This window comes from Tenrec ecaudatus, chromosome 14 (assembly GCF_050624435.1).
Source record: "Tenrec ecaudatus isolate mTenEca1 chromosome 14, mTenEca1.hap1, whole genome shotgun sequence".
NCBI lineage: Eukaryota > Metazoa > Chordata > Mammalia > Afrosoricida > Tenrecidae > Tenrec > Tenrec ecaudatus.
In genome coordinates, this window is record NC_134543.1 from 66,285,601 (window position 1) to 66,310,286 (window position 24,686).

At 37.5% G+C, this 24,686-nt stretch overlaps 1 protein-coding gene across 4 annotated transcripts in view; it reads right to left on the reverse strand.

Moving 5' to 3' along the window:
• MIA2 (MIA SH3 domain ER export factor 2) overlaps positions 1–24,686 on the reverse strand; it is a 77,617-nt gene that overhangs the window by 23,807 nt on the left and 29,124 nt on the right. For all 4 annotated transcript variants that reach the window (XM_075530983.1, XM_075530982.1, XM_075530981.1 and 1 more), the window contains exons 8-15: positions 19,685–19,789; positions 13,437–13,559; positions 10,947–11,067; positions 8,928–8,974; positions 7,760–7,850; positions 6,359–6,497; positions 1,188–1,289; positions 68–128 (exon numbers count right to left, since the gene is read on the reverse strand). In XM_075530983.1, the coding sequence (XP_075387098.1) occupies positions 68–128; positions 1,188–1,289; positions 6,359–6,497; positions 7,760–7,850; positions 8,928–8,974; positions 10,947–11,067; positions 13,437–13,559; positions 19,685–19,789 (789 nt within the window). The remainder of the gene's footprint in view (positions 1–67; positions 129–1,187; positions 1,290–6,358; positions 6,498–7,759; positions 7,851–8,927; positions 8,975–10,946; positions 11,068–13,436; positions 13,560–19,684; positions 19,790–24,686) is intronic.

Consider the following 24,686-nt stretch of genomic DNA (forward strand, 5'->3'; position numbering starts at 1 on the left):
ACAATATCAAAAGTTATTAAATCAAAATTGTTTTAAATCACATACACACACACACACACACACATACCTGTCCTTGATAAGAAAGAACGGTTCTCTCCAATTCTTCTTCAAGATCTTTGGCTCGCTTTCTATAAGAAAATAATAATCTACATTCACATATATGAAGAAATGATAGTCCACATTGTATCTATTAAGAATATTAATTAGAACACCTGAAATGTGAAAACTCTTAAACTCCATATATCAAGTAATAAACAGCTTTATGTGGTTCTGAGCATATTTTTTTCTAGATATAATATTAGCATTAATTAAGCTTTAATAATAATGCTAAATGGTTTTACCTAACCCAAAGAAGACATGTAAGAATTAATAGTATACATTGGCTTGCTTTTAAAAAAACTTTTAATAAGCATTATGTCAGACAATTTGTTCATATCTATAAATTCAATAGAATTATAAATAGCCTTTTGGGAAAAAATGCCTTTTATCACTTCTAGAAAATTAAAACAATAATTTCTCATTTTAGATTAAATCCTAGCTTATTATTGTAAGATGAAATGAATAAAACAACTATACAGGGCGCCACTCCATCTTTTCCCTTTCTTCCTTACATCCCCATTGCTCCCTTGGATCCAGTAAGAATAGAGCCAAGAAAAGCTAGACTTAAAAGTCCTACAAACACTTTTTTTAGAACATTAATTCTGGTCACATTTCTTGAGTGCCTTGATATTTTATACATTCTTTACTATTTTAACCAGAGAGGAAAAAGCTTGAAATTAAAAGCTATTCATAATTTTCTTGACATTACCTTAATGTTCACATTCAAAATCATCTAATGAACTAAACCAAACCAAACTCACTGCCATCGAATTGAAGCAGGCTCATGGTGACCCTAGAGGACAGGCAGAACTGCCCCTGTGAGTTTCCCAGACTGCAACTCCTTACAGGAGTAGAAAGACCAGTTTTGCTCCTGCATCTAATGAAAGAGTCTTCAATATCATATACATTGAAAGTAAAACATGGTTCCCTTTTTACATTTTCTGTATAATTGCATAACAGCAAGACAGACGAATAAAAAATAAAATAAAAATAATTTTATTTTTTAATTGCTTTATACTTTTTCTTAGTAAGTTTTTAATATATTTCCTACCCCACCCCAAAATTAGTAAAATGCATTTAGTACCTACCTATAGGTCTCCAGTTCTTCGGCTGCATAATTGAGCTTTTCATCTGCTTTGGAAAGTTTCTCCTGTTTCTCCAACCGGTGATTTTCCTCTACTGTTAATTTTCTTAAAACAAAAATTATTTTATTCCTTTTAATAATTCCATAAAATAATCAGTTATATCCTTTAAATTACTCTCCATAAAAGCAATGCCACCAAAAAAAAAAAAGCAATGCCACTAAAAAATCACATGCAAGGAAGCAACCAATAAAAGGTACCTCTATAAAGATGCCTGGTGTGGAATTTAAGATTTTAAAGCAGCTCATGTAATTATTCTAGTCTTAATACAGTAATTTACAGTTTTCTTGAGAATTTATTATAAAAAGATGACCAAAGGTCAATATTAATAAAACGACTACAATCACTGAATCATTTATCAAGGCCCCTTGTGTACGGAAGCATTACGTTTATTAGACAAGAAGTCAACAATTAATAAACTGTGCTTTAATCATTTCAAAAGTGGCTTTTAAAAATAGTAATGAAGCTTCTAGACCAATTCATTAAAAAACAATTTAAACTAAATGAAAGTCATAGTAGTTCTCCTTAGGTATAACAGGGCTTCAAAGAGTTGGGGGAAACAGACGTGAGTGATAACGGGACTTTCCACCAACTTTACAGTCCCCTCACACTTACATTAATAGAACAGCTAACTGATTGAGCAGTGAAAATGTGCCATAATTGTTCTTATGTATGATGGTATATTGGATATATTTTCTTTTTTGTAACAGCCTATTTTCTTATTTAATTATCGCAATAACCCTACAGAAAGATCTACAAATACTCCTATTTTACAAAAAGGAAAATGAAACACAGAAAACGAAAAGTAGGTATGTGGACAACACAAATAACTACCAAACAGTGTACGTGGTGCACTGCTGCAGTGGATGGTCTACACAAACCACCCAGTTCATGACAAGCTAGATACTGTACTATTCTATACAAACTACAACATCTATAACTTACATAACTACGGATTACATAAACTTGGTATTCTACTGCAGTACATAATCTGTTTGTCTTTCATATAATCATCATCAATAACGCTTAGTCACGTAAAGAACATTTACTGAACAGAAGAGAAAACTCTATCTGCAGTCCGAACCACAAATGTCTCCTCTCTCAAGAACTTTAGGAGAAACCGCTGAATAAATCCCATATATAGGGAAAAAACAAATATCTTCTATTCTACAAATTATATCAACTATTATTTAGAAAGTATTTCCCCAGACAGTCATGTCACTGGGATTACAAACAAATTAAACTCCTCAGAAAAGGTATGAAAGTGTAATACAATTGGGAATAGAAAGAAAGGTGTGTTTTTATGGATTGTGAATTAAAGATAACAAGAAATGCCTTAACAACTCTGCTAAACATCTTGAATATGGTGTTGATAGTGACAGAAACATCACTGTGAAAGGACAACCAATAGTTTGAGTAAAAATTACATCTTACTTCACATAGTTAAGCAACTCACCACTTATCGGGGCCCTATCTACTCTCTAATATTAAACTTGGAAAAATGCTACTAAAGCATGAAAACTATCAATATAACATCTAGAAAAGTTTAATTAAACATTTTACTAATACAATGAACTTCATGTAAACTGAGCAAATAATCCGAAAAGCTGGGCTATATGAGGAAAAACGTAACATCAGACTTCAACAACCTGCAAGATTCAGACGACATAGCAGTGCTTACAGAGCACTGGAAGCATTTATTGATGAAGATCAAAGATTACAGCCTTTGGTATGCATTACACCTACAGATTAAAAAACAAAGTCATCAAAACAGGACCAATCAGCCACTCCATGATAAACACCGAGAAGACTGAACTTCTTAAGGATTTCATTTTACTTGAATAAACAATTTCCAAAGACGCTTGAGTAAGAAAATCAAATGATGCATTGTATTGGGCAAATCTGCTGCACAACACTTCTTTAAAGGGTTAAAAAGCAAAGATGTCATCTTGAGGATTTAGGTGCATCTACCGCAAGCCATGGGATTCACATTCACCTCACATGAATGAGAAAGCTGGACAATGAACAAGGACCATCACAGAAGAAATGATGCATTTGAATTATGGTGTTGATAACGATATTGAATATAACATGGGTAACGCACAAACGTGAGTTAGGAGAAAAACAGTCAGAATGCTTATTAGAAACAACGATGATAGTGAAAGAAGGGGGAAGTGCAGAGTGGAGACCCAAAGCCCATTTGCAGCCGCTGGAGATCCCCTCGCAGAGGGGTCGAGGGGAGATGAGTCAGTCAGGGTGCAATGTAGCACCGATGAAGAATACAGCTTTCCTCCAGTTCCTAAATGCTTCCTGCCCCCAACTACCATGATCCGAATTCTGCCTTGCAAGTCTGGCTAGACCAGAGGATGTACACTGGTGCAGATAGGAGCTGGAGGCACAGGGAATCCAGGGCAGATGATACCTTCAGGACCAGGGGTGCGAGGGGCAATACTGGGAGGGCAGAGGGTGAGTGGGTTGGAAAGAGGGAACCGACTACATGGATCTACATGTGACCTCCTTCCTGGGGGATGGACAACAGAAAAGGGGGTGAAAGGAGACGCCGGACAGGGCAAGATAGGACAAAATAATAATTTATAAATTATCAAGGGCTCATGAGGGAGCAGGGAGGGAGGGGAAAAAGAGGACCTGATGCAAAGGGCTTAAGTGGAGAGCAAATGCTTTGAAAATGATGAGGGCAAACAATGTACAGATGTGCTTTATACAACTGAAGTATGTAAATGTATGGATTGTGATAAGGGTTGTATGAGTCCCTAATAAAATGTAATAAAAAAAAAAGAAACAAGGATGGTGAGATTTCATCTCATATGTTTTAGACATGATCAGGAGGGAATAGTCCCTGCAATATGACATCACGCTTGGGAAAGTCGACAACTGGTGAAAGAAGAGGAAGGTCTTCCATGAGAAGACAGGCGGAGTGGCTGCAGCACTGGGCTCAAAGATGGCAACAATCATGAGAACGGCACACAACCAACTCAATGGCACTTAATACTATCTACTACGTATTAGCCCTGGTAGCCTATTGGTTAAGTCTTTAACTACAAACACGAGGCTGGTGGTTCAAATCCACCAGTTACTCCCACATGAGACGAAACAATCTGATTCAGTAAAGATGACAACCTGGAAACACTGTGGCTGGTTCTATTCTGCCCAGTGAGGTCATAAGACAGAATTGACTCAACAGCACAGCTTTTCTCAGATCCCTATTTCCTACCCTGAAGAACAGGTGACATAATTCACTGAATCCGAGTAAGGAATTGTCTATAGTTTAAATATAAGAACAGAATACACAATATCTTGAGATTCAGAATATTTCAAACTAATTAATGAAATTCTAATCTAAACAATATACACAATACTAGAGAGCTATCTATTCTAGCTTGAATATCTTCAAAGAAAATCTTTCTTTGAAGTTTTTAGCATTACTGATTGAAATTCAACACTTACTGTTAATATTTTTTTGTTAAAAAAATACTGAAAAGTAATATTTTCACCTCAAACAATTTCTTTTATGTCCAAAATATACTTTCATTCTAAACAAAAGTTAAAGAACGCATTCCTAGGATTCCTGCTGAAATACTGAAGCTATGCTACAGCTTTCATTCTTTTTTAATCATTTTACTGGGGGCTCATACAACTCCTATCACAATCCATACATCCATCCTTTGTGTCAATCACATTTGTACATTTGTTGCCATCATCATTCTCAAAGCATTTGCTTTCTACTTGAGACCTTGGTATCAGCTCATTTTCCCCTCCCTCCCCGCCCCTCCCTCACAAACTCTTGATAATTTATAAATTATTATTATGTCATGTCTTACACTGTCCAACGTCTCCCTTCACCCACTTTTCTGTTATCTGTCCCCCAGGGAGGAGGTTATATGGAGATCTTTGTGATCAGTTCCCCCTTTCTACCCTACCTTCTCTCCACCTTCCTGGTATCGTCACTCTCACCACTGGTCCTGAGGAGTTCATCTGTCCTGGATTCCCTGTGTTTCCAGTTACTATCTGTACCAGTGTACATCCTCTGGTCTAGACAGATTTGTAGGTTAGAATTGGGATCATGATAGTTGGGGAGGGGGCATTTAAAACTAGAGGAAAGTGCTATACTGCACCTTGACTGGCTCATGTCCTCCCTGCGACCCTTCTGTAAGGGGATGTCCAGTTGCCTATAGATGGGCTTTGGGTCCTCAATCCGCACTCCCCTGTATTCACAATGATATGATTTTTTTGTTCTTTGATGCCTGATACCTGATCCCTTTGGCACCTCGTGATCGCACAGGCTGGTGTGCTTCTTCCATGTGGGCTTTGTTGCTTCTCAGCTAGATGGTCATTTGTTTTTCAAGCCTTTAAGACCCCAGACGTTATATCTTTTGACAGCTGGGTAACATCAGCTTCCTTCACCACATTTGCTTATTCATCCACTTTGTCTTTAGCTAGCATGTGGGGAAGGTGAGCATCATGGAATGCCAGTTTAAAAGAACAAAGTGTTCTTGTATTGAGGGAGTACTTGAGTGGAGACCCAATGACCATCTGCTACCTTAATACTAAACCTATAAATATATGCACATAGATTACCCAGACTGCCTGACCTAATGTGCTAGTATCAGTACTGTGGGTTTACCCAGACTGCCTGGCCTAATCTGCTAGTATTAGTATTGTGGACTTACCCAGACTGCCTGACCTAATGTGCTAGTATTAGTACTGTGGGCTTACCCTGGCTGCCTGGCCTAATCTGCTAGTATTAGTACTGTGGGTTTAACCAGACTGCCTGGCCCAATCTGCTAGTATTAGTATTGTGGGCTTACCCAGACTCCCTGACCTAATGTGCTAGTATCAGTAAGATTAAGGCAGTCATTTGTTGAGTGTTGTGAGGAAAACAAGTTTTTGTGAACTAACTGGAAATTCCAACACAATTTACAATATTATATGAATAGAAAATCTCAAGTTCAAATAATTTTCTTTAAAAATGAACCAATGAAATATAACCAAATCATATATTGATTACTTCAAATAGTCACATAAACTGAATACATGACACACAATTTTTTAGCTATTTTACTTGCCATTCAGTGGAGTTATCACTACAATTTTATTACCTGTGAAGTTTCATTTCATTTTCTTGGTATAGTTCAGTCATTACTTTAAGTTTCTGCTGAAGCTTTTGATTCTCATTTTCAAACTGAGTATTTTCTGACTGCAAAGATGCTTGCTCTGTCTGGAGATCTTTAATATACCCTATAGGAAACGTGTAAATGTCCCAATTAAAGAAGTTGACATGCTGCATTATCCAGTCACATTTTGTAAAAATAAAAATGACTACTAATGAATTTTCAATAGCGCTGCTCTTTACAACAGCCTGAAGGACCCAGGAAGGCATTCTGTAACCTGTGAGTAGTCTATGGCATTTCATGCTGTTGTACATAAGGTCATTACTGCGAGTTGGAACTGATTCGATGGTACCCAACAACAATAACAACATGGTTTTCGAGATCTAAAACTAATCTCACTATCAACATCATGTGATGACTTTTGTTTTACAATCTGCAACTTCAATGATTCAAACCTTGGCTTTCTACTCCCATAAAAAATTAAGTCTCTTAAAAAAAAATTAGTCTCAGAAACTCACAAGGGCGGTTCTACCCTGTACTATAAGGTCACTATGAATTGGCATCATCTCAGTAGCAGTGTTTTCTTAAAATTATAAACACGGTTTACCTATAGCAAACATTTTTTAAAATAAACAAATAAAAATGTGTCCATAATCCAAAATTCAAGAAAAGCATTGTTGACATCTGAGTATGTCTTTCCAATTTTTAAAATGCAAATCAATATATGGTGCACTTTTTTTTACAAAAAAAGAATGAAAAAATTTCAAATACAAATGACAAAACTTATCTACTTCTTTTAAGAATATAAAACACTACCGGTAAAATAAACAACTGTTTCTTTCTTTTTTTTTTTCTTTTAACAACTGTTTCAAAAAAAAAAAAAAAACTTCAGCTCCACGGGTCTATCATTACTCCTAATATGAGCTAATACATCGCATGCCTATAAAATATACTACTATCAATGATGATCAATTTTGTAATAAAGCTTTTATGGAAAAAATTTTGCAAGGTAAATACTTCAAAGGCTCCATAAATAAAAGATAGTAGTTCTGATACAAAAAACTCAGTTTACCCTCAAAAAAAAAGGTTAGATTGCTCATTTTTAATACTTAAAGCCACGCCAAACATATTACACTGTAACTCAAACATAGGAATAATTTAACATATCTTTAAAATCATTTCATTATTTTAACTTACTAAAAGGTAGAAATTGAAGGTTTTACTATCAACAAAAATCTAAGAATTTTTTTAGAAATTACTAACAAAAAATCTTTAAGCTTAATTTAAAAAATCAAATAGTATCTTCTCAAAATTGGTTCAATCAATGGTTCCGGTCTTTGTACGGAAATAGGTTTATTTAGAAAAACTAAAAGCACATAAATTACCTACCTGAAAGCTCCTCCTTTGTTTTATCTACTTCAGAGAGTTGAGTATAAATTTGGTTCCTTTCTCCTTCTAGGGTTTTTAAAGAAGCATTTAACTTTAAAGATAGAAAGAAAAAGCAACATTAATCCAGTGTGTGAGAGAGAGAGAGAGCACAAACCATTAATATAGTGCCCCCAACATTCTGAGGCTATTTGATCACTTTTATGGCATTAGAATCTAGCCTAGAAAACAACTGAGCAACTCCTGTCCTGAAAAGCTACCAAAGTCGGCCACAGCTGCACACTTCCGAATCGGAACAGAGAAAGGCGTGGAGAGCGGCGATTTTCATTCTATCTGCTGTCACCCCGGAGGTTTTGATTCAAGCAGTTCTCACACTACATTGACTACGATTCTCAGAGATCAGCGAACATTAGGATGCCACTCCTATGAAGGGGATGGAATACAGCCAAAGAAAATGAACCTTAACATAAAGAGGAAAGAAAATGCATCTAGTGTTTACTTCTCAAATTACGGTCAAAAGAAGAAACAGGTGGGAACACTGAACCCAGAGAAAGAATGCATAAGATGGAAGTGCGGGAGAAAATGGTAAATACGCATTCCTCGTGCCAACTTATAATTTGTAGAATGATCCATACTAAGAAGTCATCATATAGACTTCTGTTAATTTCTAATCATAGTAATATGAAAATAAAATAGCATCTGATGAAGAAAAGTCTAATCACTCCTTAAATACATTTCTATGAAAGCTAAAAGGGGCTTTTAAGACAGATCTATCGTGTGGAGGGAGGGTGGGTAGAAAGGGGGAGCCAATTACAGGGATCTACATGTGACCTCCTCACTGGGGGAAGGACAACAGAAAAGGGGGTGAAGGGAGACGCCAGACAGTTAAGATATGACAAGATAATAATTTATAAATTATCAAGGGTTCCTGAAGGAAGGGTAGTGGGGAGGGAGGGGGAAATGAGGAGCTGATGCCAGAGGCTTAAGTGGAGAGCAAATGTTTTAAGAATGATGAGGCTAACGAATGTACAAATGTGCTTTATACAATTGATGTATGTATGGCTTGTGATAAGAGTTGTATGAGCCCCTATAAAATGATTTTTTTAAATGATCTATCGATTAATCCCTTTCTAATTCTTAATACTCCTTGTATTTATGTAGTAATACAAACCTTAGCAGCATGGATCAGTTTCTTCAAAGCTCCTATTGGCTGATCATCTATAGTGAAAAACAAAAGCATAACTATGAATTAGGTAAACAATAAAATGCCATGGCAGTCACCCAAAGGATTGTATTAGTTAATTGAACTAGAACCTTATACATCTCTTCCTGATACAACAAGTAATTCGGACTAAGAATGAACCTGGGACCTGCGCCCAGGAAGCTGAACAATAAAAGCACTGAAAGTACCATAATATCATTTTAACACAAAGATTTTCAGCACCAACTTCAAGAACAGGATTATAACACATGAATTCCACATTCATCTACATCCAGCCTATGGTCTTAACTAGTCTCAGATTCCATCAAGTTGGTGCAGACTCACAGCAATCCCATGAACAACAGAGCTACACAGTGCCTGGTCCTGTGCCATCCTCACAGCTGTCGTTAGATCTGAGCCTATTGTTGCCGCCACTGTCAATCCATCTTGTGGAGGGTGCTCTTCTTTTTAACTGCCCATCAACTTTACCAACATGTCCAAAGTTTGTGAGATCAAGTCTCAACATCCCTGCCTCTAAGGAGCATTCTGCCTGCTCATCTTCCAAGAGAGATTTGGTAGTTCTTTTAGCGGTCCATGGTACTCCAAAGATTTGTGGCCAACACCCTATTTCAAATGCATCAAATTCTTCAGTCTTCTTTAGTCAATGTCCAATTTTCACATGCATATGAGGCAACTAAAAAACAACTGCGTGGGTTAGGGACACCTTAGCCCTCAAAGTAATATCCTTGCTTTTCAACACTTTAAAAGATCTTATGCAGCTGATTTACCCAATGCAGTGTGTCGTTTGATCTCCGATGCTTCCATGAGCACTGATTGTGTATCTAAGTAAGATAAAATCCTTGACAATTTCAATCTTTCTCCTTTTAGCATGATGTAACCTATCGGTTCAGTTATGAGAATTTTGGCCTTGACACTGAGTTGTAATCCACACTGAAGGCTGCAGTCCTTGATCTTCATCAGCAAGTGCTTCCTGTCCTCCTCGCTTTTAACCAGCCAGATTGGGTCATCGACATATTGCAGGTTCTTAATCTCGATGCTACATTCCTCTTCATGTCATTGATATTTCACCTGGCAGAAGATCACTCAAAGTGAACAGAACTCAGTGAAGCTCTCACACTAAGGATAGATGAAGAAAGAATCAGCTGCCTATTTCAATGGAATTAGCTCTGAAAACCCAAGGCAACACAGTGAAAACCCAAAATATGAGTGGAATCATATTTCCAACTCAAATAGCATTAAACATGCATGAGTTTCCTTTATTAGGAAAATAATTATCGTATAAGAACAAGCAGAAGGAAGTCGTCATAGAAGGGAGTGTCCTTATATTTGAGAATATAACTGTCTTCCACTATCTTCATAGTATCATGAAAGAAAATTATTTTCAAAAGACCACACTTTCTGCTTCTTACATTTGTGAATCATTCAGAAAATGGAGGTATATAAAAGACTTGAAAGTTAAAGGGGCTAGCTACTATGGGGACATCCACTGGACCCCTGTACTATGGTTCCAACTTTCTGTGATCCCTAATTACTTCAAAAAGAAAAAAATTTCAGTCAGAAGCATTAGTCTGAAAACAGTGAACCTAAAGTAAGCAAAAAAAAAGTAACATGGGATATTTATATAATACTCATTTTTCAAGCGACTCATCATCCATCAGATTAGCTTGAAGTACAGGGTAAAACATGCATTGAAATGATTATTAATGTGAAAATTAGTTACTATGATTAAGAATAGTAATTCTGTATAATATAAGAGAAGCGAGGAGAAGGAGCGTTTAAGTCTAGCTAAGGAGCTGTTAAACATTCAGTGACAAGAAGCAGTGCGAGAGCCCAGGTGACAGACAAAGGCGAGAATCTCTGTCCTGAACACATCTGTAGAAGGAACATGCTGCCCAGGCGGAAATAAAAGGAAATGAAAAGGCTCATCACCATTTTCAGTAAAAGAGCATGAGACAGGCCTTTCAATACCTAAATGGGCACCATTTTCTGATTCAGTCTTTGTCTCCAGGTCCAGGTTATCATCATGCAGTACATCGTCTCCAAGCACAACAGCCCAGTCTTCCATCTTCCGCAAACGTTCAGTCAGAGACTTGACATTTAGTGAAGAGAAAAACATCGAGAGAGGTTAATGTCTTATATTAGCTCCTTTGAGCTTCTGACTGTATCTTTATAGCGTAATACTCAATCCACATAAATGAGCAAATGAACTTTTGTCTATCAAGTACTATATGTAAATAGTCTTGAAAACAACATATACATTGACTTATAATTCTGCTACTTCAAACCAAAATTGAATATTAAAATGTTATATTTTAATAAAGATGCAACTCATTATAATAAAATAAACTTTAAGACAAAAACTCTAGCTATGAAATCAAACATAGTCCTTGAAAGTGGCCATTCTTGCTGACTACATCTCTGACTTCAGTCAAACCCTAGTGGGTTAGACATTAGTCTGCTAACTTGAACAGTGACCATTTCAAACTCCTCAGCCACTCCCCCAGAAAAAGAGGATGCAGTCTGCTTCAATCCAGAGTTCCACCTCTAGCCACTCTGTGGGCACTTCTCTCTCCTGTACGTCAAGATCATTCAAAATGGGCTCGACAGCCAAGGATTGAGGTTTTACATATAAGCATTTTCTTTTGTCACATACCACATACATTAGGGGCCATTAGCACGAGAGTCAAATAAATCTGCAAGTGAGATATACGCTATCTGAAAGGATCATGCATTCCACAGATCGATGTATTCACTTAATTAACTGAGCAGCTCAATAGCAATATAGGCACTATAAAAGAGTTTGAATCTGCACTACATAAGTGCTCTAACAGTGTCCTTTGATAATTAATGACTGTCATGTGTCCCTGGGGAAAGCGCTGCAGAAGAACCCACCTGCTCTCTAATGTACCCCGTATCTGCTCGCTCGGGGAGCACCGTGGCCTACAGCTTTGAGGAGCCTTCAAGGTTAGCAACCAATTCTGAATCTGTTTCAGAAGACTGCAACCCCTGGAACGAGGTGTGCAGGAGGGGAAAGATGGAAAATTCTGTATACTCCTCCTAAAGGCTGGAATCTTGAAAACACTCGGAATGTAGCAACATTACTAGCATGGATGTACATTACTTTTAAAATTATTATTTAGAAGTTTATTCATGGTCCACATGCATGTTTACAGATGTTGGGGAAAGTCTTAGATGGCATGAAAATGACTGTTCTGCATTAGATACCGAATTTCTGCATTGCAATATTAAAAATATTCATGACAGAATGAGAATAAGAATCACCCTGATTTCCCTAGAAGCGAGGCCGTAGAGCTCTTCCGGATTTCCAGAGCTTGCTATGGAAAGGTGGCTAATTCCCTAGTGGTCCAAGTGGATGCTGCGGAAAGAAGCCATGCCAGTATCAGCCTGAAAGCCTGGTCCAAGGCTACCTCTGAGGTGACATGATGAAGTCACTCACAGAAAGAGGTTGTGGGTATTCTGTCCGCGGGAGAATTCAAAGGGAGCTGCAGGGTGCATGCCAGTCAACTACAGGGTAGTTATCTCTAGGTTATTTAGACTGGAGTCCTGAAGAGCACTCAGACACTTTGTCCAGTTCCATCGACGCCCAAAGGATTAAGGGATGATGTCTGCTCTGGATGTGGGTAAGCCAGCAATGACTTCTCTCTGCTTGGAATGGTTCTCAAGTGCCAGACCATGGACCAAAGCCATGGCAACACTAGGATCACTTAGTTCAGACCTTCTAGATCAGAAACTCTTGGTATGGAGCCAGAATCTGAACTGTAAATTTCTGTCAGATGATTCTACACAATTCTAGAGTATTACTATATATAACATTCAAGATGAGAACATTATGTTAATTATAAAATGTTAATTTGATAGCGTATTACTTATACTTGAGTACCTGTTTGTAGCTGAAAGCATATGATTCTAAGAGTGGATAGGAAAAGAGGTAGAGGAAGGGGCAGGGAACGGGAAATTCAACAGGTCCTAAGAATAACACATTATTTAATTTCTATGATAATATTTAAGTTTATATTTCTAATATTTATTATATTTTTAAGATAGTCATCTCTATGAAAATAGACATATCAGCTAATCTATTAATGATATACAATCAATACATATAACTATCTATAAGATTTCTACAACTCTATCCAACCTCATCTTACAACCAAACAGCAATCTAAAGAGAAAATGTAAACGCAAAATTATTTTCTTTTCTTTCTTTCTTAAAGACCTACGCTAAAATACAGAGGAGAAAAAAAGGACACAAAATGTTGATATATACTACAAGTTCTAAGAAGGTAAAAGGACACTTTATTCTGCACTAGTGAGTATAACCAAAACAGTATGAATCCCCAAAACTGGCCAAATAAATTATGAAAACCCAACCGCTACCAACAAAAATTACAGAATTAACACACAATTCCCAGTCATTAAAATAGTAGAGCCAGCTACCTTTATTTGATTTTCTTTATCACTCAGAATTTGTTCTGCATGTATTTTGGAGTCTTCAAATGTTATTTTCTGTTTATTAAGTTCAATCAATTGTTCTTGCCACAAATCAGCATCTTGTACAAGCTAAAATTAAGGGAGGGAAAAAACCTCTTATTATACTTATATGTCAGTGAATTTAATTAGACATTAGGGTGTATCATTAAGATATTACACAACAAATACAACACAATACACTATTGACGCTTTTAAGTTCGTCTTTTCAGAGAACTTTTCAAACGGTCAAAGGAATAGTTGCGGTTTTGTGTCAACTTGACTGGGCCAGGATTATCAGTGTATTCACAGTTAACTCCTAGTAATCTTCCATGATATGATCTAATACAATGTAATCATCTTCACATCTCCTGTGAGTAGCCTATCAGTTGTAAAAAGATTTGGGTGGGAGGCAATATCCTTACTCAGATCACAGCCCTGAGGGGCCGGCCGGCCACATCCATATAGAATAAGCTGACCAGATTGTAACATTGGTAAAGCGGGACACCATTGACAGGGGCTGGGTGGGGGTAGGGGTTCTTAATTAAAAATTTGGTCTATATGGAGCAACAAAATTTTCATCGAACGTAAAAATAGTATTGTAATATTTTGTTAATTTCAACATAAATACAAATCTAATACATTAAAAATTATGTATAGTATTACTTTATTCTTTGGCATATTTCTCATTTGAGTGAATTTTTTTAGTAGATTGCTGTCGTTAAAGGGTCATGAAATTTTTCACAATAATTTGTTAAATTATATTTCTCACATAAAATGGCTTTCAAAGTCTCAACACTTAATTGTGATTTTTCTGATGTCCACACTTTATTTACCGTAGAAAAAATGCATTCAGTCGCAGCATTAGTTCCTGGTAAGGACAGAGCATATTCCACAATTTGTAGTGCATTATTGTATGGAACATGGTTTTTTTCAAAGTGATGAAATATTTCTAACCATTTGTTCTCTATTGTGATTTTTGCTGATGCCCAAGATTTAACCTTTTCCTTATCAATATGTTTTTTAAATAATGATACCTCATTAAAAAGATCATTTTCGGAAATATTACTAAATGGGAAATTTTGAGTAATATGATCAAATGATTTTTGCACATCATTCCAATTAAGTTCTTGTTTTAATGTAACCCAATGAAAATGTTCAATATCATTATAATGTACCGTCCACTCTTCTAAATAATCTATGCAGTTACTATAGAACTTTTTAACAGTGATTCATGATATCTGCACGATTTATTGCACCTTGTTCTTATAGTTGGCTTATACTATTACGGACAGCTAACGGAAAAAAATTCTTTTCTAACCGCTCTTGACACTGAAATTTTAAATTATTAACTTCATTTGCTACTTCAATTACCGAAATTTTGTCACCTTCAATAAGTTTTATAGCATTTTGAAAAAGAGCTGCTTGATTGTATACAAACTCTAGCTACATTTTTTAAGATTCTCTTTCAAAAAACTCTTCTAAAATTCTAGGACATTAATCCTGTGATAGAAAGTAGGATTTCAAAAAAAACTAAAAAATAAATAAATAAATAAAAAGAAAGTAGGATTTCAAAGGATCGTATATTTTCAAAATTCTTTCGACAGCTGGCAAAAGAGCTAACCAGCGCGTTTTACCGTATCCAAGTATTTTTTGATATTCGACTTCTGCAGTTTCACAAAATTCTTTAAGCATTTCAACACGCACAGTGTATATATGGAAATAAAAATATATTTTACTAACAATATTTTCCACATCTATGGGCAACAAATCAGCAGCTGTTTGAATGTTTGAATGGCGTTATGTATTATGTAGATTCCCTTCCCATTCTCCCGCCTTTCCCTAGCTTGTCATGCATTCTTTCCAAAAATCGGGACTTTTTTAAAATGCCGTGGGACGCAGGACAAATTGTTAAAAATCGGACTGTCCTGCCAAAAGCAGGATGTCTGGTCACCTTAATATAGAAGCAAACCAAGAAGAAAACAGAGAGTGTGCGAGACTAGACCCTATACTGGCACACCGAGCCCTGGAGATGACATCCCTGCACCGAGCTGCTAAGGCACAGGACGGGAGGAAGGGGGAACTGATCACAATAATCGACACTTAACACACACACACACACACACACAGGGACAAACAACAGAAAGGTGGGGGAAGGAAAACAGAGGTTGGTGTAAGATAGGAAAATAATAATAATTTATATTTTATCAAGGGGTCACAGAGAGAAGGTGGAAGTAGGGAAAAAAGAGGAGCTGATACCAAGGGCTCAACTAGAAAGTAAATGCTTAGAAAATGATGACAACATTAATATAAATATGCTTGATATAACTGATCTATGAAGGTTATAAGAGCTGTAAGAACCCCCAATAAAATGATTTAAATAAAGAAAAGAAAGGCAGTTTTCTAAGCCTTAGTTATGCATTGGGCTGTGATCTGCATGGTTGGCAGTTCAAAACCACCAGCAGCTCCACAGGTGAAAGAATGGGCTTTCTACTCCCCAAAACAGTTACAATCTCCGAAACCCACAGGGGTGTCACTATGAGTCAACACTGACTTGATGGCACTGATTCGGTTTGGTTTGGGTGAAAAACTGGCTTCCTTTGTGCTGAGTCTGTTTCCTGCATCTGGTTCATCAACTTCAAATTCTCTGAACTTGGGCCCACAGGCTGCCATATTCTCTACCAGTGGGGGTCATCAGCTGACCTGCCGACTTTGGATTCATTCACCTCCGCAGCCACAAGCCTGTCACCTTCTTGCCATTCTTAGGTTCATCAGACCCCCAGTTAAATAAGTTTCCAAAGGAACATCTGATGCAAGAACATGGAAGTTGCCTGTTTCTACAATTGTGTAAGCCACTTTCTTGACATACATTTCTCTCTAGATAACCTTCACTGGTTTTGCTTCTCCAGAGAGCCTGCCTAAGATAAGTAATGTAAAATAATGAACATTTAATATATTCTTCAGCTTTTTCTGAGACATGTGAGATTTCGTTATTATTTCATATAACATGCCAAACCTTACTTAAACTTCTGTTTTAATCCCTAAGCTGTATTTGAGTTAACATAATTAACTGCAGAAATATCATAGATCTAGGTCAGATGAGATTCTGTTTAATCCATCTTCTTTTGTATATACTTTTTCAGGAGAGGAAAGATTTTCTACTTATTAAAAGGCTGGATGATCTCCCTGAAACTACTGCCCTGAGGTAATTCAAGTCAAAGGCAGAAAACTTGTGAGACCCAGAAAAATAGGCAAATTGGATTGAGTCCCCAGAAATCTACTAAACTGACACTAAAAAGTTTTATTTTGTTTTCCAAGGGAGGGCATAAACTTACAAAGACAATTGGAGGACAAAACCAAACAAAAAATAGGAGGTCAAAAATATTGTGGAATTTGAAGAAGGAAAAGATGGAAGTACAGATGATTTCGTAAATCAGAGACCTGAAAGTTAAGTAAGATAAGAAAGTCCAAAGTGAGACTGATTTTCTACAACCCAGAATAAGTCAAGATTTAGAAGTACTCAAGCAATGAGATTGAAGAGAACTGGTCAACAGTCTGTATAAAAATCAGAGATGCCCCCATGTTCTCCTATCACATGCATGGTACACATTCTCATGCAGTCTCCCTTAATCTCTCACATACACACGAACATAAACATAGAAATCTAGAGAGTCATTCTCCAGAGAGACAAAACCGAAGAGATTCTGGGATGACTGGGCTATGAAAAAGTACAAATAACATCTTGAAAACACACAAGTACTTAGTGAAAGTTGACTTGCTGAACAGTGAGATACCACCTAATTCTTGGCTTACATCCTTGGGAATAAGATCCATAAATATCCAAAAACACTGGAGGTCCTCCAGTGAAACGTCCTAACCAGCACAGCCCACCAGTAATATACACAGAATTCAAATTTTCACAATTAGTTGAGCAGACAACCATAAAGAATGAGACATCAAAAAAAAAACCCTCCTAAATACAAACCAGAACTTCAAACCTTTTCATTCCATTTTCACCCCTTGTTAAGAATATGCATTTTCATCTCAGATACACTGAATTACAACGTACATTTTACAAGACGCCGTGCTAATTCTTACATAACTGTTAAGATTGTGATTTGGTGTATCTGGGGTATAAATGCAATTCTCAAAAGGACGAGCAAAGATAACGGGTTCAAAGCCCTGGACCAATAGACACAAAAAATAAATAACTCAAAGAGAAACCAAACAACTCAAGGACCTAAAAATACTTGAAAACAAACAAACAAAACAAAAATCAATTGTGATTAGTACTCTCAGAAAGGTAAGGAGATACATTCATGGTAAAAGAAAAAGGAGTGTAAACAAAGCAAAGGAAAAAAGAGCTATTTGAAGCTAAAAATAGAAAATAAGTCCCAAAGACAAAGAAAAAAAGAAGGTATGTAAAAGTGATTATCATATTGCATATAAATTTAAACCTCAAAAACTCACTGCCACTGAGTGGATTCCAACTCGAAGCAATCATACAGGACAGAGTAAAACTGCCCCAGTGGGTTTCTACGACCAACTCTTTACTACAGTAGAAAGCCTTATCTTTCTTCCATAGAGTAGTCAGTGGTTTTGAACTGCTGATCTTGCAATTAGCAGTCCAGTGTGAAATGCACTATGCCACTAGGGATCCTTCAATATATACATATGAATTATTTTCTCTAAAAATGTATAAAACAATTCACATAAGTTTAACAAAAGTGACTCACTAGGAGTTTCCAGAATAAAAGTCTTTAACACAAAGGATATAAAAAGGCCCCCACAAAAGCACATAATGATGAAATTTCTCAGAGCTGGAAACAAAAAGCTATCAAAAACTTACTGGGAGCATAAGAATAGGTCACACGCACACAAAGTTCAGGAATCAAAATAGCTCTGACTCTTCAAAGGCAGTAACAAAAAAGAAAAGAATAAAAAACAGTAAGGGAGCACTAACATTAAAATTCTGAAGGAAAACGTTCTATCCCAAATATATGCAACCAAAATACCAGTTAAGAGTAGAAGAACAAGATATTTTCAGGCATGCACATACAACAGTTTTCTCAGAAAGTTCTCTCAAGAGAATTACCTACAAAAGAGCGAGTAAGTCTGAGGTTTTTTTTTTAAAGACATTTTATTAGGGCCTCTTACAGGTCTTGTAAAAATCCACACGTCAATTGAAGCAAGCATATTTGTACATATGTTGCCATCATCATTTTCTAAACATTTACTTTCTATTTAAGCCCTTGGTATCAGCTCCTCTTTTTCCTTCTTCCCCACCCCCACCCCCGTGTCCCCTTGATAAATTATTATTTTCATAGCTTACATCAACCGCTGTCTCCCTTCACCCACATTTCTGTTGTACAGAAGGGGTGGTGGTTATGCCTCAATCATTGCGATTGGTTCCCCCTTCCTCCCCTCCTCCACCTCCTTCCCCTACCCTCCTGGTACTGGTACTCCCATTTGAGATCAAGAGATTATTGGACCAAGAAGAAGAAAGACCCCAGGATGAATGCTTAAAAAAATTGTTTATTAGATAAACCGAAGAATGTGAACGTATGAATAAGACATTTACACATCTGGTAGAGAGTTTATAGATGAATTAGACATTGGTATATAGAATGATGAACTCTAATAGGGGAAAAAACATTGGCTATGGCAGACTATATATTGAACGTGCATCATGTGGCTCAGTTCTAATACTTAGCTAAGGCACAATCGTCCTAAAAACTATTTCCATTTAAAACCTTTAACTATGCTGGGAGAACAGAGGGAACAGAAATATATGAGAGACAGAGAGAGAGAGAGAGAGAGAGAGAGAGAGAGAGAGAGAGAGAGAGAGAGAGAGAGAGAACGAACACGTAGGGATAAAAGGGTAAAGACTGGATTGGCATTAGCTCTGCCATCTAAATTGTTTCTCTATAGAGGCCCCAGAGCTAGCAGTGCAGCAGCACTCCTCCCAAGCCGTGCTAAAGGCCAGTTACCAAAATGCTCCACTTATCTCCCCGGGATCCCTTTCTCTTCGAGGGGAAAGCGTGAGTGCTGTTGCTAAACAAGAGAAAAACCAAGAAACACGTGGGAGATTGTCGAGCTCTCCTGTTCTCAAGGAGAAGACTACTCTTGTCGCTAGCCAGAGCAGCTCAGCGGGTGGAACCAGACATTTCCAATTACATATCTGCAAGCTCAAGGAGGAGGTTTCATACAGTACAAACCTTTTTCTGGTTTTCCTGAAGTTGGGAATTTTCATTCAAAGCATCCTTTATTGCTATCTTAAGTCGTTCTTCATTCATTTGAAATATTTTGAAGGTCATTTTGGCCTAAACAAAATAAAAAATACCGAGTTCATAGTAACTTAATTTCATTCAATAGATTATTCTGACATAATGCATAGAACATGGAAAACATGGAATTTAAAAGAACCAAAACAATATCAATATTAATGGCCAAGAAAGCCTTGTGTAGCAGAAAATGGTTGAATAGAATGAAGTTTTACTCATGGCTCTACCATTAATCTTTTATTTACCCTGGAGCAAGAATTCAATCCCTTTAACATTTTATATACTGTGCAGGATATGATATCCTCTGTCTCCCCCCAATCACGTTAACTACTTACTATGTGTCTCTCGGAGAGCTGCTTGACCACTAAAGTTAAGCGCCAAGCATCAGGAGTGTCCAGTGCACAGCAGAATATCTGTCTAATGCGGGGTAAAGAATGGCCTTTTCTGAGGCTACAACTGTGCTTAGGAGCCATCAAGGTGGTTACGACTCATAAAGACCCTACAGACAACAGAATGAAACCGTGCTCAACCGTGGGCCGTCCTCACAATCCTCGCCTTGTTTGAGCCATTATACAGTCACCATGCTAACCCACCTATCCGAGGGCCTGCCTCTTTCCACTGACCCTCTAGTTCACAAAGTATGATGTCAATCTATATGCTAAGAAAATCGTCAGAGAAGCTGGATTCTATGAAGCAGACATAGAGGGAGGCTTTTTAAAACAGATAAATCATTTTATTGTGGACTCTTACAGCTCTTTTAACAATCCATACAGCAATTTTATCAAGCACATTTGTACATATGTTGCCACCATAATTTTCAAAACGTTTTCCCTCTATTTGAGCCCTTGGTATCAGCTCCTCTTTTTTCCCTCCCTCCCCGGTCCTCCCACCCTTGTGACCCCTTGATAAATTATAAATTACTATTTTCATATCTTACACCATCCACTGTCCCCACACCCACGTTTATTGTCCATCCCCCTCAGGGTAGGTGTTAAACATCAATCATTGTAACCAGTTCCCTTTTTCTCCCCCTCTTCCCCCGTCTCCCCTGCCCTCATGGCATCGCTACTCCCATGTTATACATCAATCATTGTAACCAGTTCCCTTTTTCTCCCCCTCTTCCCCGTCTCCCCTGCCCTCATGGCATCGCTACTCCCATGTTATACATCAATCATTGTAACCAGTTCCCTTTTTCTCCCCCTCTTCCCCGTCTCCCCTACGCTCATGGTATGGCTACTCCCATGACTCTTCCTGAGGGGTTTCTCTGCCCTGGATTCCGTGTGTCGAGAGCTCTTATCTGTCCCCGTGTACATGGGGTCTAGCTGGATTTGTAAGGTAGAACTGGGTCATGATAGTGGGGGGAAGGAAGCATTCAAGAACTAGAGGAAAGTTGTATGCTTTGTCGGTGCTATACTGCACCCTTCCTTGTGACCCGTCTGTGTGGAGGAAGGCTTGTTATCAACCTACGATATGGTGATGATACGACCTTGCTTGCTGAAAGTGAGAACCTGAAGTACTTGCTAATGAAGATCAATTATTACAGCTTTCAGTATGGATTAAAATTCAGTTAAGAATAATAAAATCCTCACAACTGGACCAAGAGGTAACATTATGATTATGGAGCAAAGGTTGACACTGTCAAAGTTTTTGTCCTGTTTGGGTCTACAACCAATGCTCATGAAAACAGCAGTGAAGAGATCAAGACATGTTGCTGCATTGGGTAAATCTGCTCTACAAGACAGACCTCTTTAGAGGATTGAAAAGGATGGACTTTGAGGACTAAGGTGCACCTGACCCAAACCATGTCTTTTCAGTTGCCTCATATGCAAGTGACAGTTGGACACTGAGTAAGGAAGATCAAAGAAGAATCGATGCATTTGAAGTGTGGTGCTGGCACAGAATATTGAAGATGCCATGGACTGCTAAGAGGGCAAACCAAACTGTGCTGGAAGAAGTACAGCCAGAGTGCTCCTCAGAGGCCAGGATGGCAAGTCTTCATCCTACACACTTTGGACATGTTGTCAAGAGAGACCAGTCCCTGGAGAAGGACACCATGATAGGTAGAGTGGAGGGGTGGCAAAAAAAAAAAAAAGATGGAATGCCACAGTAACTACCACAATGGGCTCAAGCATCAGAACAATTGTGGATGAAGGTGGCTTAGCACCAAGCAGGATTTTGTTCTGTGGTGAGGAGGGCTGCTAGGAGTCAGAACAGACTCAACAGCACCGCACAACAAAAACCACGTCCTTCTCCAGGGACTGGATCCTCATAATATGTCCAAAGTCTGTGAGATAAGGTCATGCCACAGTCACTTGTAAGGGACAAACTTGGCTACATTTCTTCCCAAAAAAGACCTGTTCATTCTTCTGGAAGTATATAGGATATTCGGTATTCTTCACTAACACCAAAATTTAAAGGCAACAATTCTTCAGTCTCCTTTATTGTCTAGCTTTCACAAGCATATTAAAATACCATGCACTGAATCAGGTGAACCTCAGCCCTCAAAGAGGCATCTTTGGTTCTTCACACCAAAGACATCTTGTGCAGCGTATTTACCCAATTTAGCTTGACATTTGGTTTCAAGGCTATTGCTTCCATGGACACCGGTTGTGGATCCAAATAAAATGAAATCCTTGACAGTTTTAATATGTTCTCCATTTACCATGTTTTTTATATGTCCAGCTGTGAGGATTTTGTTTTCCTGGCACCGAGGTGCAATGCACAATGAAGGCTTTGATCTTCATTAGTTAGTACTGCCAGTCCTATTCACTGTCGGAAAGCAAGGTGGAGTCTTCTTTTTATTACAACTTGTTACAAGCTTTCGTCCAAACCTGATGCTCAATTCTTCTTCCTAGAAATTAGCTTCTTGGATTATTTGCTTAGCATAGAGACTGAACTAAATACGCTGACAGGGTACAATCCTGACACACAGCTTTCCTGATTTTAACCCTGGTTGCATTACAGCTAATGCTTGTTGGTATACACTGAGTTCCCACAAGAGCACAATTGATGGTTTTGAAATTCCCTTTCTTCACAATGCTATCCATAATGTGTATGATCCACACAATTAAATACCTTTGCATAGTCAATTAAATCTACATAAATATTCCTCTGGTATCCTCTCTTTCGGTCATGATCCATCGGATCTCAGCAACCATGGCCCCCAGTTCACACCCTATTCTGAATCCAGCTTGAACGGCTAGCATTCTCTATCGATGTTCTGCCACAGCCACTATGAATTGTGTTGCAAAATTTATTTGCATATCATATTAATGATGCACCTCAATAGTTTTCACATTCCTCTGAGTCACCTTTCTTTGGAATGGGGACAAATAAATATATATATCTTCCAGTCAGTGGGCCAGGTAGTTGTCTCCTGAATTTCGTTTTAGATGAGCGCTACCCAGCTTTATATTCATTTGTTGAAACATCCCAGTATTCTGTCATTTCTTTAAGCCATTATTTTACCAATTCCATCAGTGCAACTCAGATTTCTTCCTCGGTATTATTGGTTCTTGATCATATGCTCCTAAAGTGGTTGAATTTCACACTCTAAATTTAGCACACTCTTAATTCCTTCCTTCTTCTTTTGAAACTTCCTGTGTCCTTCCAATATTGTGCCCACAGAAGCATTCGCTATTGCCACCCGAGGCTTGCAGTTTTTTCTCCAGTTCTTTCAATCTGGGGAATGTCTGTGTAGTCTTCTCTGGATTTTCTAATCTCAGGTCTTTGCACATTTCATCAGAACATTTTACTTTGTCTCATCGAGTTGACCTTTGAAATCTATCCCTTCTTTTACGTCATTATTTCTTCTTTTCATTTTAATTACTCTATGTTCTCAGAAGCCCACAGCGATGCCACTATGAGTCGGCACTGACTCGATGGCAGTGAGTTGTTTTTTGGGGGTAAGTTTAAGAGTAAATTTTAAAGTCTCTTCTAACATCCATCTTGGGCTTTTCTTTCTTTCATTTCAAAACCTTTTGCTTTCCACATAACTTGTCTAGTCTTTGGTCATTAGCATTTAATACATCATATCTATTCTTAAGACTGTCTTCAAATTTAAGTAAAACATACTCAAGGTAAAAAAAATTTTAAAAAAAACATACTCAAGGTTGTGATTTGGCTATTGTACACTTGTTTTAAGTTTCTTCAACTTCAATTTGAACTTGCTTATGAGTAATTGTTAGTCTATTTCATAGTTGATTCCTGACCTTGTTCTAACTGATGATGTTACTTTTCTTTATCAACTCTTTCCACAGAAGCAGATTTAATTGCTGTGTATTCCATCTTATCAAAGTTCATTCACATAGTGGCTATTTACATTTTTTAAAAGAGGTATTTCTTTTTTTCAAATCATTTTATTGGGGGCTCGTACAATTCTTATCACAATCCATACATACATCGATTGTATCAAGAACATATGTACATTTATTGCCATCACTATTCTCAAAACATTTGCCTTCTACTTGAGCCCTTAATATCTGCTGCTCATTTTCCCTAAAAGAGGTATTTCCAATGAATCAGTCACCATGATTTTCCCATACTTTGGTGGCTTATTTGTTGCTGATGTTGGAAACTATAGCATTGATATTTCAAATACCAGCAGGGTCAGAGATTTGAGTGGACCTTCCAGACTAAGACAAATTAAGAGGGAGAACTGAAAGATCTACTTCTAAAACTATTGACCCATGGAATCTTTAGGAATAGTAGCAGAGCATTGTCTGGTACAGTGTCGGGAGACAAGCTACTCAGGCTAACACTCCACGTACTGAGGAAGAACTGCCTCTTCAAAGTAAATCTGTTCTTAATGACATGTATTAATGACCTCATCTCTGATATGGCATGACCCCAAAATTTTAAGAAACATCCTTTACTAATCAGAATGTGGACTACATAAAGTATGAATCTTGAAAAATGAGAAGTTATTAAAAATTAT